The sequence below is a fragment of the Muscardinus avellanarius genome (genome assembly GCF_963383645.1).
Source record: "Muscardinus avellanarius genome assembly, chromosome: 22".
Taxonomy (NCBI): domain Eukaryota; kingdom Metazoa; phylum Chordata; class Mammalia; order Rodentia; family Gliridae; genus Muscardinus; species Muscardinus avellanarius.
This window is the reverse complement of record NC_137808.1, coordinates 447,594-461,761: the sequence shown is the minus strand read 5'-3', so window position 1 is coordinate 461,761 and position 14,168 is coordinate 447,594. Positions and strand designations below refer to the sequence as shown.

General features: G+C 48.8%; 2 protein-coding genes across 2 annotated transcripts in view; both read left to right on the top strand.

Annotated features, from left to right (window-relative positions):
• The window catches only part of LOC308278394 (CCA tRNA nucleotidyltransferase 1, mitochondrial-like), a gene marked incomplete at both ends in the record, with an annotated part of 995,237 nt that overhangs the window by 897,544 nt on the left and 83,525 nt on the right, over positions 1-14,168 (top strand).
• Positions 1-14,168, top strand: part of IRAK2 (interleukin 1 receptor associated kinase 2) — a gene marked incomplete at both ends in the record, with an annotated part of 58,902 nt that overhangs the window by 32,504 nt on the left and 12,230 nt on the right. The window contains 5 exons of the mRNA XM_080718134.1: positions 5,820-5,923; positions 8,891-9,085; positions 9,186-9,250; positions 10,158-10,269; positions 12,274-12,383. Of these exons, the coding sequence (XP_080574260.1) occupies positions 5,820-5,923; positions 8,891-9,085; positions 9,186-9,250; positions 10,158-10,269; positions 12,274-12,383 (586 nt within the window). The remainder of the gene's footprint in view (positions 1-5,819; positions 5,924-8,890; positions 9,086-9,185; positions 9,251-10,157; positions 10,270-12,273; positions 12,384-14,168) is intronic.

Sequence of the window (14,168 nt, the reverse complement as noted above, 5' to 3'; positions counted from 1 at the left end):
AACCCAGGGGCATTAAACCTCCAAGCTACACCCCTGCCCTATTTTTTATTCTTTATTTTGAAACAGGGTCTCACTGAGTTGCAGAGGACCTCACTAAGTAGCTGAGGCTGCCTGTGAACCGCAATCCTCCTGTGTCAGCCTCCCAAATGCTGGGATGACAAGTGTGCGCCACTCCGCCCAGCCCAATTTTTTTTTTTTTTTTTTTTTTTTTTTTGCGGGTCTGGGGATGGAACTCAGGGGCATTTGACCTCCGAGCTACATCCCCTGCCCTATTTTTTATTCTTTATTTTGAAACCGGGTTTCACTGAGTTGCAGAGAGCCTCACTAAGTAGCTGAGGCTGTCCGCGAACCGCGATCCTCCAGGTCTCAGCCTCCTGAATGCTGGGATTACAAGCGTGCGCCACCACGCCCGGCTTGTTTTGTTTGTTTTAACACATATTCTTATTTATTTATAATGGTACTGGGGATTGAACCCAGGGACATTCGACTTCCAATACCTTTTTTTTTGTGTGTGTGTGTGTGCTACTGGGGATGGAACCCAGGGTCTTTTCTACCTCCAGGCTATACTCCCAGACCTTTTTTATACTTTATTTTGAAAAAGGGTCTCACTAGGTTGCTGAGAGCCTCACTAAGTAGCTGAGGCTGGCTTCGAACCTGTGCGGTCCTCCTTTCTCTGCTTCCCAAGCGCGGGGATTACAAGTGTGCGCCACTACACCCGGCAGGACTTGATAATTTGATAACCTGTTTTTTCTTTATTGTGGTCTGGGGATAGAACTCAGGGTCTCAGGCATACTCATGCATCCTGAGTCACACCTCAGCCAGGCGTGGGTATCTTCATCTTGCTTATAAAGTTTGCCAAGTCCTTTCACACCTGGGTTCTCATTTGCCTTCTTACAGCAACCCTGGGAGGGAGGCGAGCAGACACCGGCTTCATGATCTTCATTTTATAGGTGGGGAAGCTGAGGGCCAGAGATTGAAAGTGTCTTGCATGAAACCACGCCACTGGCAGGGTGAGAAACCAGGAGCATAGCCCAGAATGTCAGGGCCGGGTCGTCACAGGGCTTGGCGGTGCCCACAGCCAGGCAGCCAGGGCAGAACTGGCCCCGGAGCTATGAATGTGTGGCAGAGCCGGGACCAGAACCTAGGTCTCGGACTCACAGGCCCACTCTCCGTGGCTACCTCTTGTCTCAAAAGGATGCTAACCTTTTTTTCCACCTTGTTTTCAGGGAAACAGTTTCCAGAAACTGGATCCTCCCTCCCAGCCTCCCCAGGCACCGTGAAGCCCAGACCTTTGGCAGCTTCCCCAAGAGACTCGGAGGACAGACTGGAAAAGGGGCAGCCCAGGAGGCCCGCTGCATGCCCCGGCCCAGGTAGCTTCAAGCTCGTTTAATTTTTTTTTTTCTTTTAGCAAATTTATTTAAGGCATTGAAAAGTACCTAGGAGGATATTCAGCTCAGCCTCGCAGCCTAGAACTCGGAGGCAGCGGTGGGGGTGGAGTAAAGGCAGTGCACCTGGCAGCCGTGTAGATGTGTATGTACGCACGGCGACAGGCAGGCTCAACAGATGGTGAGTTAGTAAAGCGGAGAAATGAGGCTGGGGGTGGTGGTGCCTGCCTGTCAGCTCAGCACTTGGGAGGCTCAGGCTAGAGGATCGCAAGTGGGAGGACAGCCGCAGCAAGTTAGTGAGACCCTGTTTCAAAATCAAAAGGGCCGGGGATGCCGGGCATGGTGGCGCATGCTTGTAATCCCCGCGCTTGGGAGGCTGAGACAGGAGGATCGCACAGGTTCGAAGCCAGCCTCAGCTACTTAGTGAGGCTCTCAGCAACTTAGTGAGACCCTGTTTCCAAATAAAAAAAAATATATAAAATGGGTCTGGGAGTATAGCCCGGAGGTAGAAAGCCTCTGGGTTCCACCCCCAGTGCCACCAAAAAAAAAAAAAAGGGCTGGGATGTAGCTCAGTGGTAGGGTACTCTTGCTTGGGTTCAATCCCCAATACCTAGGGAGGGGGGACAAAGAAAAAAAATTGTCCAGTTGGCATAGGGCTTGGGATGTATCTTAGAGGCTGAACACCCCTGGGTTCAATCCCCAGTACAAAAATAAGGTAGAAAGCTGGGCCTGGTGGCGCACGCTTGTAATCCCAGCATTCGGGAGGCTGAGACAGGAGGATCGCACAGGTTCAAAGCCAGCCTCAGCTACTGAGTGAGGCTCTCAGGTACTTAGTGAGACCCTGTTTCCAAATAAAATATAAAATAGGAGCCGGGCGTGGTGGCGCACGCTTGTAATCCCCGCGCTTGGGAGACAGAGACAGGAGGATCGCGCAGGTTCGAAGCCAGCCGCGCGTGCTGGCTTAGGAGACCCTGTTTCCAAATAAAAATATAAAAATAGGTCTGGGAGTGTAGCCCGGAGGTAGAAGGGCTTCCAGGAACCCCAGTACCACCAAAAAAAAAAAAAAATAATAATAATAATAAAAAATAAAAATAAAATAGGTCTGGGAGTATAGCCCGGAGGTAGAACAAAGCCCCTGGGTTCCACCCTCAGTACCACCAAAAAAAAATAAAAAATAAAAATAATAAAGAATAAAAAATACAACTGGGGGGTGTAGCTCGGAGCTAGAATGCCCCTGGGTTCCATCCCCAATACTGCAAAACACACACACACACACACACACACACACACACACACACACACACACAGCCAGGTATGTTGGTACGTACGTGTCACACACACACACACAGCCAGGTATGTTGGTACGTACGTGTAATCCCAGTACTTGGGAAGCTGAGGCAGGAGAAGCACAGGTTCATGGAAAGCCTCGGCAATTTCTTGATGTCCTTTTGCAATTTAGTGAGACCCTGTTTCAAAGTAAAAAGAAAAATACAGCTGGGAGTGTAGCTCAGAGGTAGAGGTATAGCTGAAAAGAAAATCCCCCCGGGGTTCAATCCCTAGTACCACAAAAAAATAAGAAACAGAGGGCTGGGAGTAGCCGGGCGTGGTGGCGCACACTTGTCATCCCGCATTCGGGAGGCTGAGACCGGAAGATTGCGGTTCGCGGACAGCCTCAGCTACTTAGGCCCTCTGCAACTCAGTGAGACCCGGTTTCAAAATAAAGAATACAAAATAGGGCAGGGGGTGTAGCTTGGAGGCTGAATGCCCCTGGGTTCTATCCCCAGACCCGCAAAAAAAAAAAAAAAAAAGGGCTGGGGGTGTAGCTCGGAGGTAGAATGCCCTGGGTTTAATCCCCAGTACCACACACAAAAATAAATAAATAAAATGAAATAAAAATATCAAGGGCTGAGGATGTAGCTCAGAGGTAGAATACCCCTGGGTTCAACCCCCAGTGTCCCGTCTCACAATAATAAATAGATAAAATAAAAAAATATCAAGGGCTGCGGGTGTGGCTCAGAGGTTGAATGTCTGGGGTTCAATCCCATTTCCACGTACATAAACAGCAACAACAAAAAAGCCAGTGTCTACTTAGTGAGGCCCTTTGCACTAGTGAGAACCTGTTTCAAAATAAAGAATAAAAAAATAGGGCCGGGGTGGAGCTCAGAGGTAGATGCCCCTGGGTTCTATCCCCAGTACCGCAAAGAAAAAAAAAAAAAAAAAAGCCAGTGTCATCCTGTCACCTTTGCCCTCAGCCTTCGCCCTGTCCAGTTTGTGGGGTGGCAGGGTGGGGGGCGAGGTCCTCCCTGTGCAGCCAGGCAGGAAGCTTTAATGTTTGCCCCAGCTGAAACAGAAGCGTAATCATCGGCTTCATCAGATTACCCCGGGCCTGCTGTCGGCTGGGAAAGCCCCAAGGTTTCCTGTGAGATCAGCCCCGGCACCGGGACCCGTGGCGGCATCCGCCTTTCTTATGCCAGCGACACCTAGGCTGGCTGGTGACCTGCAGCCCTGAGGGGAGCAGGTGCCGAACAGAGCCTTCCAGCAGAAGGATGTTTTGTTTATTTAAGTAATAGTGCTTGTGCTCAAGGGGTAATTCCTAGGGCTTGGGGACATTTTTGTAGACTGCTAGATAAACAAGGTGTGGAAATGTGTCCTGCTTCTTCTCTGTCCTTGGTGAGCCACTGTTGAGCCCACACCAGACGCCAAGCTGCCTGCTAGGTACAGGCCTGCGACCGCCTCAGCCCCCAGCCCTATCCCCAGCCCCAGTCGTGCATACTTTTCTCTCCTTACGGTAAATCCTTGACGTGCAAAAGGACTGAAGCAGCCTCTATTCGTAACCTACGCGTCACCCTGGCCCATCCTGTAGCCCTCACTATCGTGTGTGTGTGTGTGTGTGCGCGTGCTCGCACGCGCGCATACTGGGGGTGGAACCCAGGGCATTCTGCTTCTGAGTTACACCTATTTATTTATTTATTTATTTATTTATTTATTTATTGTACTGGGAATGGAACCCAGGAACACTCTACCTTTGAGAGACACCCCCAGCCCTAATTTTTTATTCTTTATTTTTGAAACAGGGTCTCACTGAGTTGCAAAGGGCCTCACTAAGTAGCTGAGGCTGGCCGTGAACCACCATCCTCCAGTCTCCACCTCCCAAATGCTTGGATTACAAGTGTGGGTCACCATGCCAGGCCCTTTTTTTTTTTTTTTTTTTTTTTGGTGGTACTGGGGTTTCTGGAAGCCCTTCTACCTCCAGGCTACGCTCCCAGACCTATTTTTTATATTTTTATTTGGAAACAGGGTCTCTTAAGCCAGAGCGGCTGGCTTCGAACCTGCGTGATCCTCCTGTCTCTGCCTCCCAAGCGCGGGGATGACAAGCGTGCGCCACCACGCCCGGCTCTGGCCTTTATTTTTTACTTTGAAACAGGGTCTTGCTAAATTGTGGAGGGTCTTGCTAAGTTGTTGAGGATGGCCTCAAACCTGTGATCCTTCTGTCTCAGCCTCCCAAGTACTAGGATTACAGTCAACAATTTCTTTTTCATGCTAATAGAATTTAGAATGGTTAGGGAAAAGCCTTCTCTTGTGCATATATCAGGCAATTAGATAAGGGTTTTTCCTCAACTTGGTAAAAGTTAATTTCAACCTTTTAAATAGATTACTATAATAAAAACAGAAATTTCCACTTTTTTTTTTTTTTGCGGTACTGGGGATTGAACCCAGGGGACTTCAACCTCTGAGCTGCACCCCCAGCCCTATTTTGTATTCTTTATTTTGAAACCGGGTCTCACTGAGTTGCAGAGGGCCTCACTAAGTAGCTGAGGCTGGCCGCGAACAGTGATCCTCCTGTCTCAGCCTCCCAAATGCTGGGATTACAAGTGTGCACCACCATGCCCGGTAAATTTCCACTTTTTAAGTTGAAGATCTGTCATATACACAGTGTCATTTCAAAAGTAAAACCAGCCGTGGGGATACATGCCTATAATCCCAGTTACTTGGGAGACTATGGGTGATCAAAGGTTCTTGGCCAGCCTTAGCAACTTAGCAAGTCCCTGTTTCAAAGCACAAAAGGGCTGAGTGTGTAGCTCAGAGGTAGAAGGCCCCTGGGTTTAATCCCCAGTAACACACACACACACACACACACACACACACACACACACACACACACACACTTTTTCCTTCTTTCAAGCCCAAATAGTGCAGGGGAATCCCGCCTGTGGCCTCACCCACATGCCTCTGTGTCTCCACCTGTCTAGGGGTGGTAAATGGACTTTGGCCGCAAGTAGTCACAAGGCCTAAACCAGGCGACACTGGAGGAACACGATGGCTGCCCGCGGTGGAGCAGCGACACTTGGTGACGGATGGACTTGGCCTGGGGGTTAGACAGGAGCCCCTCCCGCCACCCCGACCACATCCTGACCTTCGCTCCCTTGTTTCCAGGGTCCACTGCAGCCAGAGACCTCCAGCAGGCCTCTCTCCTGCCTCCTAAAGAGGATGGCCCTCAGCCCCAAGGAACCCACCTCCAGGCCTCCTCAGATCCCAAGGTGAGCCCGCCTCTGCTTCTGCCCCACCCAGCTGTCATGTTTGTATCACCCAAGACCAGTTTGGGGGTGGGAGGAGATAGGAGACTCCCCAAATTACTCTACACTTCTAAGACTATAAGTGTAGGGATGGCCAATAAAATTTGGGCGGTGGCTAAGGAGTGCACTTTACTGAGTGTGTGTGGTGTGTGTGTGAGCGTGTGTGTTGTGTTGCTGTTTTTGTTTTCGGTAGTTCTTTTTTTCCTTTTATTGTGGTACTGGGGGTGGAACCCGGCTTCCATAGTTATTTTCATCCAATCCCTTGGGAGAATGATCATAATAAAATAGCAAGAGAAAGCCGGGCATGGCGGGGCACGCTTGTAATCCCCGCGCTTGGGAGGCTGAGACAGGAGGATGGCACAGGTTCGAAGCCAGCCTCAGCTACTTAGTGAGGCTCTCAGCAACTTAGTGAGACCCTGTTTCCAAATAAAATATAAAATGGGTCTGGGAGTATAGCCCGGAGGTAGAAAATTCCCTGGGTTCCACACCCAGTACCACACACACACACACACACACACACACACACAAAAAAAAATCAAGAGAAAATATCAAAAATGCATTCTATATATGTGTCCAGCATACTCTCATTTTTACTAAATAAATCCTACTATATCTTTTTATTTTTGAGGTAGTAAGGATGGAACCCAGGGGCATTCTATCTCCAACCTACACCCCTCAGCCCTATTTTTTTTTTAATTCTTTATTTTGAAACAGGGTCTCACTGAGTTGCAAAGGGCCTCGGTAAGTAGCTGAGGGTGTCTGCGAACCACGATCCTCCTGTCTCAGCCTCCCAAATGCTGGGATTACAAGAGTGCACCACCACGCCTGGCAAATCTTCCTATATCTAATGAGCAGGAAATGCATGAAATTTTTTTTTTTTTTTTTTTTTTTGGTGGTGCTGGGGGTGGAACCCAGAGGCTTTCTACCTCCAGGCTATACTCCCAGACCCATTTTATATTTTATTTGGAAACAGGGTCTCCCTAAGTTGCTGAGAGCCTCACTAAGTAGCTGAGGCTGGCTTCGAACCCGTGTGATCCTCCTGTCTCAGCCTCCGGAAATGCATGAAATTTTTAATAACTTTTAAGTGGATGATGGGATCGTAGAGAATATTCTGCTCCTGACTTGCTAGCACTGTTAAGAAGAACATCTATAATTATTATTATTATTATTATTATTATTATTATTATTATTATTTGCGGTATTGGGGATGGAACCCAGGGGCATTCTACCTCTGAGCTACGCCCCCTGCCCTATTTTTTATTCTTTATTTTGAAACAGGATCTCACTGAGTTGCAAAGGGCCTCGCTAAGTAGCTGAGGCTGTCTGCGAACTGCGATCCTGTCTCAGCCTCCCAAATGCTGGGATTACAAGTGTGCACCACCATGTCTGGCTATGCACCCGTTTTTAAAAAGGGAAGTTATTGAAGCAGAGCTCTTTCTTTCTTTCTTTCTTTCTTTCTTCTTCTTTCTTTTTTTTTTTTTTTCTTTTTGTGGTGCTGGAGATTGAACCTGAGAGTATTCTACCTCTGAACTACAGCCTTGGTACTTTTTTTTTTTTTTTTTTTTTTTTTTGCAGGTCTGGGGATGCAATCCAGACCTCTGGCATAAGAGACCCTGTTTCAAAAATATAAAATAGGTCTGGGTGTGTAGCCCGGAGGTAGAAGGACTTCCAGGAACCCCAGTACCACCAAAAAAAAAAAAAAAAAAAAAAAGGTAGGGGCTGGGTATGAGGGTGCACGCTTGTAATCTCAGCATTTGGGAGGCTGAGACAGGAGGATTGCGGTTCAAGAACAGCCTCAGCTAGCATTTAGTGAGACCCTCTGCAATTCAGTGAGACCCTGTTTCAAAATAAAGACTAAAACCCGGGCGTGGTGGCGCACGCTTGTAATCCCTGCGCTTGGGAGGCTGAGACAGGAGGATCGCACAGGTTCGAAGCCAGCCTCAGCTACTTAGTGAGGCTCTCAGAAACTTAGGGAGACCCTGTTTCCAAATAAAATATAAAAAATAGGTCTTGGAGTATAGCCTGGAGGTAGAAAGCCTCTGGGTTCCACCTCCAGTACCACCAAAAAATAAATAAATAAATAAATTAAATAAAAAGCCGGGCCATGATAGTGCATGCTTATAAAGCATTTGGGAGGCTGAGACAGGAGGATCATGGTTCGAGGACAGCCTCAGCTACTACTTAGTGAGGCCCTTCACAACTCAGTGAGATGCTGTTTCAAAATAATGAATAAAAAATAGTGCTGAGGGGGTAGCTCGGAGGAAGAATGCCCCTGGGTTCCACTCCCAGGACCATAAAAAAAAAAAAAAAAAAAAAAAGGGCTAGGGGTATATCTTATATCTTGGAGATAGAATGCCCTTGGGTTCAATCTCCAGTAACACAAAACAAAACAAAAAGTCTCACTGTGTTACTGGGGCAAACTCAAACCTGTGATTCTCCTGTTTCAGACTCCCCAGTCCTGGGATGCAGGCATGCACCACCATGCCCAGCTAGAGAGCTGTTTTGTTTTGTTTTGTTTTGTATTTGCGTGCATGAGTGCGTGCGTGCGTGTTACTAGAGAGTGAACCCGGGGCCATTCTACCTCCGAGCTACACCTCTAGCCCTATTTTTTCCCTTATTTTGAGCACTGATCTTGGCTGCTGATCATATGTGTGACTTCACTTAAGCTCTTCGACTCCCTGTAATACACATATATGAGTAAGTCTTCAAAATGACCTCCCAGGACACTGTTATTATTTTACAGAAGGAAATAGAGGCTCAGAGAGGTTGAGTAACTCCTCCAAAGTCCAGAGCAAATTAGAAGTGCGGTTGGGGTTTGATCTTGGGCTCAGCTTCCTTTACCCCTTCACCTCTGGTATTCCAGAGTTCTCCGTGGTGGCAGGGGAAGCAAGCTTTTTTAGTAATCACCTTCTGTTCTTTTGGAATTCCCAGGATTTTAGCACCTCAGTTCCTACGCAAGAAAAATGTTTGATTCCGGCTGAAGAGAGCCTTTTCTGGAGCGAGGCACAGGTGGTCCAGGCGACCGACGGCTTCCACCAGAGCCTCAGAATCAGTGAGGGGATCTTTGCTGAAGTCTACAGAGGACACAGGCTCGGGACGCCCGTTGTCGTCAAGAAGCTCCGAGAGGTGAGCCCTGGCGGTTTCCTTCCAGGGAGGGCGGGTGGGGTGGCACGGGGGGTGGCACGGCTGAGGTTGGACCCTCACGGTCCAGTGTCTCTCTCCACAGACGGCCTGCTCAAGTCCAGGGTCAGTGGAAAGATTCTTCCAAGCAGAAGTACAGATCTGTCTTAGGTGAGTTCCCCTTTGCAGGCTGGGGGTATAGCTCAGAAGGAGAATGGCCTTGGGTTCAATCCTCAGTGATGCAAAAAGAAAGAAAAAGAAAAAAGAATGGCTGGGCCCAGTAGCTTGCTTGCTTGCTTGCTTATTTATTTATTTATTTATTTATTTATTTATTTATTTACTTACTTACTTACTTAATTAGTTACTTACTTACTTACTTACTTACGGTACTGGAGATGGAACCCAGGGGCATTGTACCTCCATGCTATACCCCCAGCCCTATTTTTCATTTTTTTTTTTTTTAAGTAGAGTCTCACTGAGTTGCAAAGGGCCTCACTAAGTAGCTGAGGCTGGCAGCAAATATGCCATCCTCCTGTCTCAGCCTCCTAAATGCTGGGCTTACAAGCGTGCGCCACCACGCTCAGCTAGCGCCCGCCTTTAATATCAGTTTTTTGGAGGCTGAGATGGGAGGGGTGGCATATTCAAGACTTAAAGAATTTAAGATTTAAAGAAATTAAAAAGGACTTGGGGTATAACTGGGAGGTAGAATGTCCCCAGGTTCCCTCCTCAGGTACCAAAGAAGGGGGGGGGAAAGGCCAGCGAGACAGGGGGAGAGCGGGAGGCGCCCATGAGGAGCTGAGCAGACGAGGGCGGCAGGAACGCACTCCCGTCCCAGAGCCCTGGCTTCCTGTTTGTCGGCTTGTAACTTGGCCAAGTTCATTGCTCTCTGAGCCTCATGTGGGAGATGGGGCGGGGAAGGGGTCACGGTGCAGAGCAGGATAGCTGGGCCCTTGAGGATCGCAGTGTGTGAGGTGCTGGCGGGCTCAGGGTGAAGAGGCAGAAGAGAAGTGGGCACTGGGGGTCCTTGCAGCTCTCCTTACTATCTAACTCTTCCCCCTGCCCTGGTGCCTGACTTTAGATGCTGCCACCCCAACGTCTTACCGCTGCTGGGTCTCTGTGCTGGAAGACAGCTTTACAGCCTCATTCACCCATATATGCAAAATGGCTCTTTGCAGGACAGACTCCATCAGGTAAGGGACTGGGGCATGTCAGAAACAGGAGCAGGTGGTACCTAGTTAGGGAGTCAAGGTCAAGGGCTTCAACAGCGGCCAAGTTAGGAGGGCCCACCCCGGGAGACCAGGGGTCCTCAAGGAGAGCAGCTGGGTCAGGAGAGACGAGATCTGGCTAAACATCTGCAGGAAAAACGTATGCAGAGCCAGGCGTGGTAGCACAGGCTTGCAATCACAGTACTTGGGAGGCTGACAGGAGGATCGCGGGTTCACAGCCAGCCTCAGCTACTTAGCGAGACCCTACTGACTCATCGAGGCCCTGTTTCAAAAGAAAAAATAAAGTATGGCTGAGGTGTAGTTCAGAAGCAGAATGCCCCTGGGTTAAAATCCTCAGTAAAACACACACACACACACACACACGCACGCACGCACGCACACATACACGTTACAGAAAAGCAGAAGCAGGGGAAAATTTTATTATAAATGCTCGTCAAATGTATAACTTTTTGCTTGTTTATTTATTTATTTATTTATTTATTTATTTATTTTTGGTGGTACTGGGGGTGGAACCCAGAGGCTTTCTACCTCTGGGCTATACTCCCAGACCTTTTTTATATTTTATTTGGAAACAGGGTCTCACTGAGTTGCTGAGAACCTCACTCAGTAGCTGAGGCTGGCTTCGAACCCGCGCAATCCTCCTGTCTCAGCCTCCCAAGCGTGGGGATGACAAGTGTGCGCCACCACGCCCGGCTCTTGCTTGTGTATTTATAAACTATCTTTAAAGATATGTAAGAAATTGCTCAGGTGAGCCGGGCGTGGTGACGCACGCTTGTAATCCCCACGCTTAGGAGGCTGAGACAAGAGGATCGCGCGGGTTCGAAGCCAGCCTCAGCTACTGAGTGAGGCTCTCAGCAACTCAGTGAGACCGTGTTTCCAAATAAAATATAAAATGGGTCTGGGAATTTAGTCCGGAAGTGGAAAGCCTCTGGGTTCCACCCCCAGTACCACCAAAAAAAAAAAAAAAAAAGAAATTGATTAGTTGCCTGCCTCTGGGGAGGATAACTAGGGAGCTGGATAACTAGGTATAGGGTGGGAAGAAAATTTTTACTACATGTCCTTTGGTACCTTTAGATTATTATATCATGTGAGTGTAATTGCTAAAATGTTTATTTACTTACTTATTTAGTCCTGGAGATCGAATCCAGGGGGATTCTACCTCTGAGCTATCCCCCTATTTTTTGGAACTAGAAATTGAATTTAGAGGGATTCTAAAAGCGTGTGCCACCACGCCGGGCTAAGATTTTAGCATTTTTGATAAGACTTCCTAGAGCACGTAGTAGCTGAGACAGTGGTTGAAAAATAGGTGGTGGTTTAGCCTGGGAGGCAGCACTCCGGAGCCCTGGGAGGCATCAGCCCGCTCCACGATCGATCCCTTTGGCACTCGCGCGGTTTCCCTCGGTGCACACGCAGTGGCTGCTTGGCCTGCACACGCTGCTCACTAGCTTCCCTTCCAGCCAGCTCCTGGGGGGGGGAAACCCAGAGCTGCCTGTCCTGAGAAAACTAGCTGCTGTTGATTGAGCACCTTCTCTGGCAGGTGCTGCGCCACGGGGCCTCCCACGAACTCTGAAACTCCAGGATGAACATTTGTTGATTTTCTTTGTGTGTGTGTGTGTGTGTGTGTGTGTGTGTGTGTGTGTGTGTGTGTGTGGTACTGGGGCTGAAACTTAGGACCTTGCTTATACTAAGCAAGCCCTCTATCACTGAGCTACACCCCCAGCCCAACATGTCCATTTTATATTCAAGGAAACCGAGAGGCTCAGAGACATAAAATGTCTTTCCCAGAGTCACACTAGTGCTTGTCTGGGCTGGGGTTTCCAAATGCACAGGGCCCTGTCATGAAAGCCTGCTTGTGAGGAAGCCTAGGAAGGGCGGCAGGGGCGGGGAGGGGCACGCCGCGTGGCGCCAGGCCACCGGGACTCGCGGAAAGGCAGGTGTGACTGACGGTTTCTCCCGCTTTGCTCTTAGGGCGGCTCAGACCCCCTGCCCTGGCCCCGGCGCGTCAGCATCTGCTTGGGGCTGCTCTGTGCCGTGGAACATCTGCACGGCCTGGAGATCATCCACGGCAACGTCAAGAGGTGAGGGCCGCCTCCCTCTCTCCTCTCTGCTTTCCTCTCCCTGCCCACCCTCCCCTGGGTGTCTGCTTTTATCCCTTTTATGCCCTCAGAAATCATTGCTTCTAGGCCGCGCGTGGTGGCGCACACTTGCAATCTCTGCGCTTGGGAGGCGGAGACAGGAAGATCGCGCAGGTTCGAAGCCGGCCGCGCTGGCTTAAGAGACCCTGTTTCCAAATAAAATATAAAATAGGTCTGGGAGTGTAGCCTGGAGGTAGAAGGGTTTCCAGGAACCCCAGTACCACCAAAAAAAAAAAAAAAAAAAAAAAAATCATTGCTTCTGAGCCAGGTGTGGTGGCTCAGGCCTGGAATCCCAGTGCTTGGGAGGCTGATACAGGAGGATCACAGGTTCAAGGCCAGCCTCGGCAACCTAGGAGAATCTCAACAACTCAGACTGTGATTCAGAATAAGAAATGAAAAGGGCTGGGGTGTAGCTCAGAGGTAGAATGCCCTGGATTCAGTCCCCGGCCTCTCTCTGTCTCTCTTCCTGTCTGTCTCTGATACATCCCCCCACACCCACACACGAAGCCCTCTGCCCTCTTCCTCGGCTCTCATCTGAGCGAAGGTACCAGCAAGACGGGAACTGAAAGGCTGAGAGCCATCCCCTCTCCACCTGGCCCTTCAGCTGGCCTTCACCCTTGCTGCGTGTCCTTCTGTTTGCAGTGCCAGGCTGGGACCACTGTTTCACCACACCAGGCGAGCATACTGCCCCGAGCCAACCATCAACCCACCTAACGTTTTTGGGAGGTGTACTTGATAAAGAACTCAGGGACCCTCTATGTCTGAGCTTATATCTCCAACCCTAATCCCATCCCATACTAGGGATGGAACCCAGGGGCATTCTGCCTCTGAGCTACCCCCCAGCCCTGTTTTTATTTTATTTATTTATTTATTTATTTATTTATTTATTTATTTATTTATTTATTTATTTTGGTGGTACTGGGGTTCCTGGAAACTCTTTCTACCTCTGGACTACACTCCCAGACCTATTTTTTATACTTTTTTTTATCTGGAAACAGGGTCTCCTAAGCCAGCGCGCGTGGCTGGCTTCGAACCTGCGCAATCCTTCTGTCTCTGCCTCCCAAGCGCAGGGATTACAAGCATGCGCCACCACGCCCGGCTTATTTTTTATTTTTTTGAAACAGAGTCCCATGAGTTGCAAAGGTCCTCACTAAGTAGCTGAGGCTGTCCACGAACCGCGCTCCTCCTGTCTCAGCCTCCCAACTGAGGCCACCACGCCTAGCTCCCCAACCCTTTTTCAATTTTTAACTTATTTTTTGTTGTTGTTATTGAGAGAGGATATCCCTTGATTACAAGCATGTGCCACCACTCTTGGCTCTTAACCCTTTTTAAATTTAATTAATTAATTAATTATTTTTTGGTACTGAGGGTGTAACCCAGGGACTTTTCTACCTCCGGGCTATACCTCCCAGACCTCTTTTATACTTTATTTGGGAACAGGGTCTCACTAAGTTGCTGAGAGCCTCACTCCGTAGCTGAGGCTGGCTTCGAACCTGTGCGATCCTCCTGTCTCAGCCTCCTTTTTTAATTTTTAACTTTTTTTGTTTTTGTTTTTGAGAGGCTATCCCTTAGCAAGCTTTTTTTTATACCATAGAGGGTTGAACCTGAAAGTGTTCTACCTCTGAGCTACACCCTAGCCTTATTTTATTTTTTAAATTGAAAGCCCTGTTTTATTTTTTAGATTTTAAGTTGTGGAGGGCCTTGCTTAAGTTTCTGAGACTGGCTTCA